General features: G+C 61.3%; 1 protein-coding gene across 1 annotated transcript in view; it reads right to left on the bottom strand.

Annotated features, from left to right (window-relative positions):
• NOB1 (NIN1/RPN12 binding protein 1 homolog (S. cerevisiae)) overlaps positions 1-594 on the bottom strand; it is a gene marked incomplete at its 5' end in the record, with an annotated part of 8587 nt that overhangs the window by 7431 nt on the left and 562 nt on the right. Inside the window, 2 exons of the mRNA XM_009879325.1 lie at positions 29-173; positions 310-407. Coding sequence (XP_009877627.1) covers positions 29-173; positions 310-407 — 243 coding nt within the window. The remainder of the gene's footprint in view (positions 1-28; positions 174-309; positions 408-594) is intronic.

Below are 594 nucleotides of genomic sequence, written 5' to 3'. Positions count from 1 at the left end.
GCTCAGCACCTCACGTACGGCTACTCACCCGGAGCCCGCGGGGGTTCAGCACCTTGGGGTTGCGGGAGAAATGCATGTGGAGGCTCCCGTCGTCGCTGACACTCACTGCGACTTTCTTCAGCGTCTTGTTACCGCAGTGGGGACAGAACACCTTGGTCATGTCTGAAGTGGTCCTGCAGGACAGGGACAGAAGGGGTTTCACTGCTCCCTGGGCTTAGCCCACGAGCGGGACCCAGCCCCGGCGAGTGCCACAGGCCCGTGTTGGTGAGGGCAGCGCTGCTCCTTGTGCACACACACACACCCACTCACTTGAAGCAGCCATGGCAGCGGAGGATGGAGCTCCTGGCCTGGCGGATCAGCATCCCGGTCACTGCCAGCACGTGGAGACCCATTTGCAGCAGCACATTCTGCAACGAGGAGGGAGAAAGCGGGACACTGAGAGCTCTTACCGGGGTTTGCCAGCCCAGGCAGCGAGAGGCCGCTGGAAGCGATGCCAGCAGGCTTTGCAGAGGCCTCAAACTGGCTGGTTTGTAGATAAAAGGACCTGACGCAAAGCTGCTCTTGTCCTGTCTCAGGGATTCGGCAGAGTGCTCC

The sequence above is a fragment of the Apaloderma vittatum genome, unplaced genomic scaffold, assembly GCF_000703405.1.
Source record: "Apaloderma vittatum isolate BGI_N311 unplaced genomic scaffold, ASM70340v1 scaffold10012, whole genome shotgun sequence".
Classification (NCBI taxonomy): domain Eukaryota; kingdom Metazoa; phylum Chordata; class Aves; order Trogoniformes; family Trogonidae; genus Apaloderma; species Apaloderma vittatum.
Note: the sequence above shows the minus strand (reverse complement) of the source record. Positions and strands in the feature narration are given on the sequence as shown.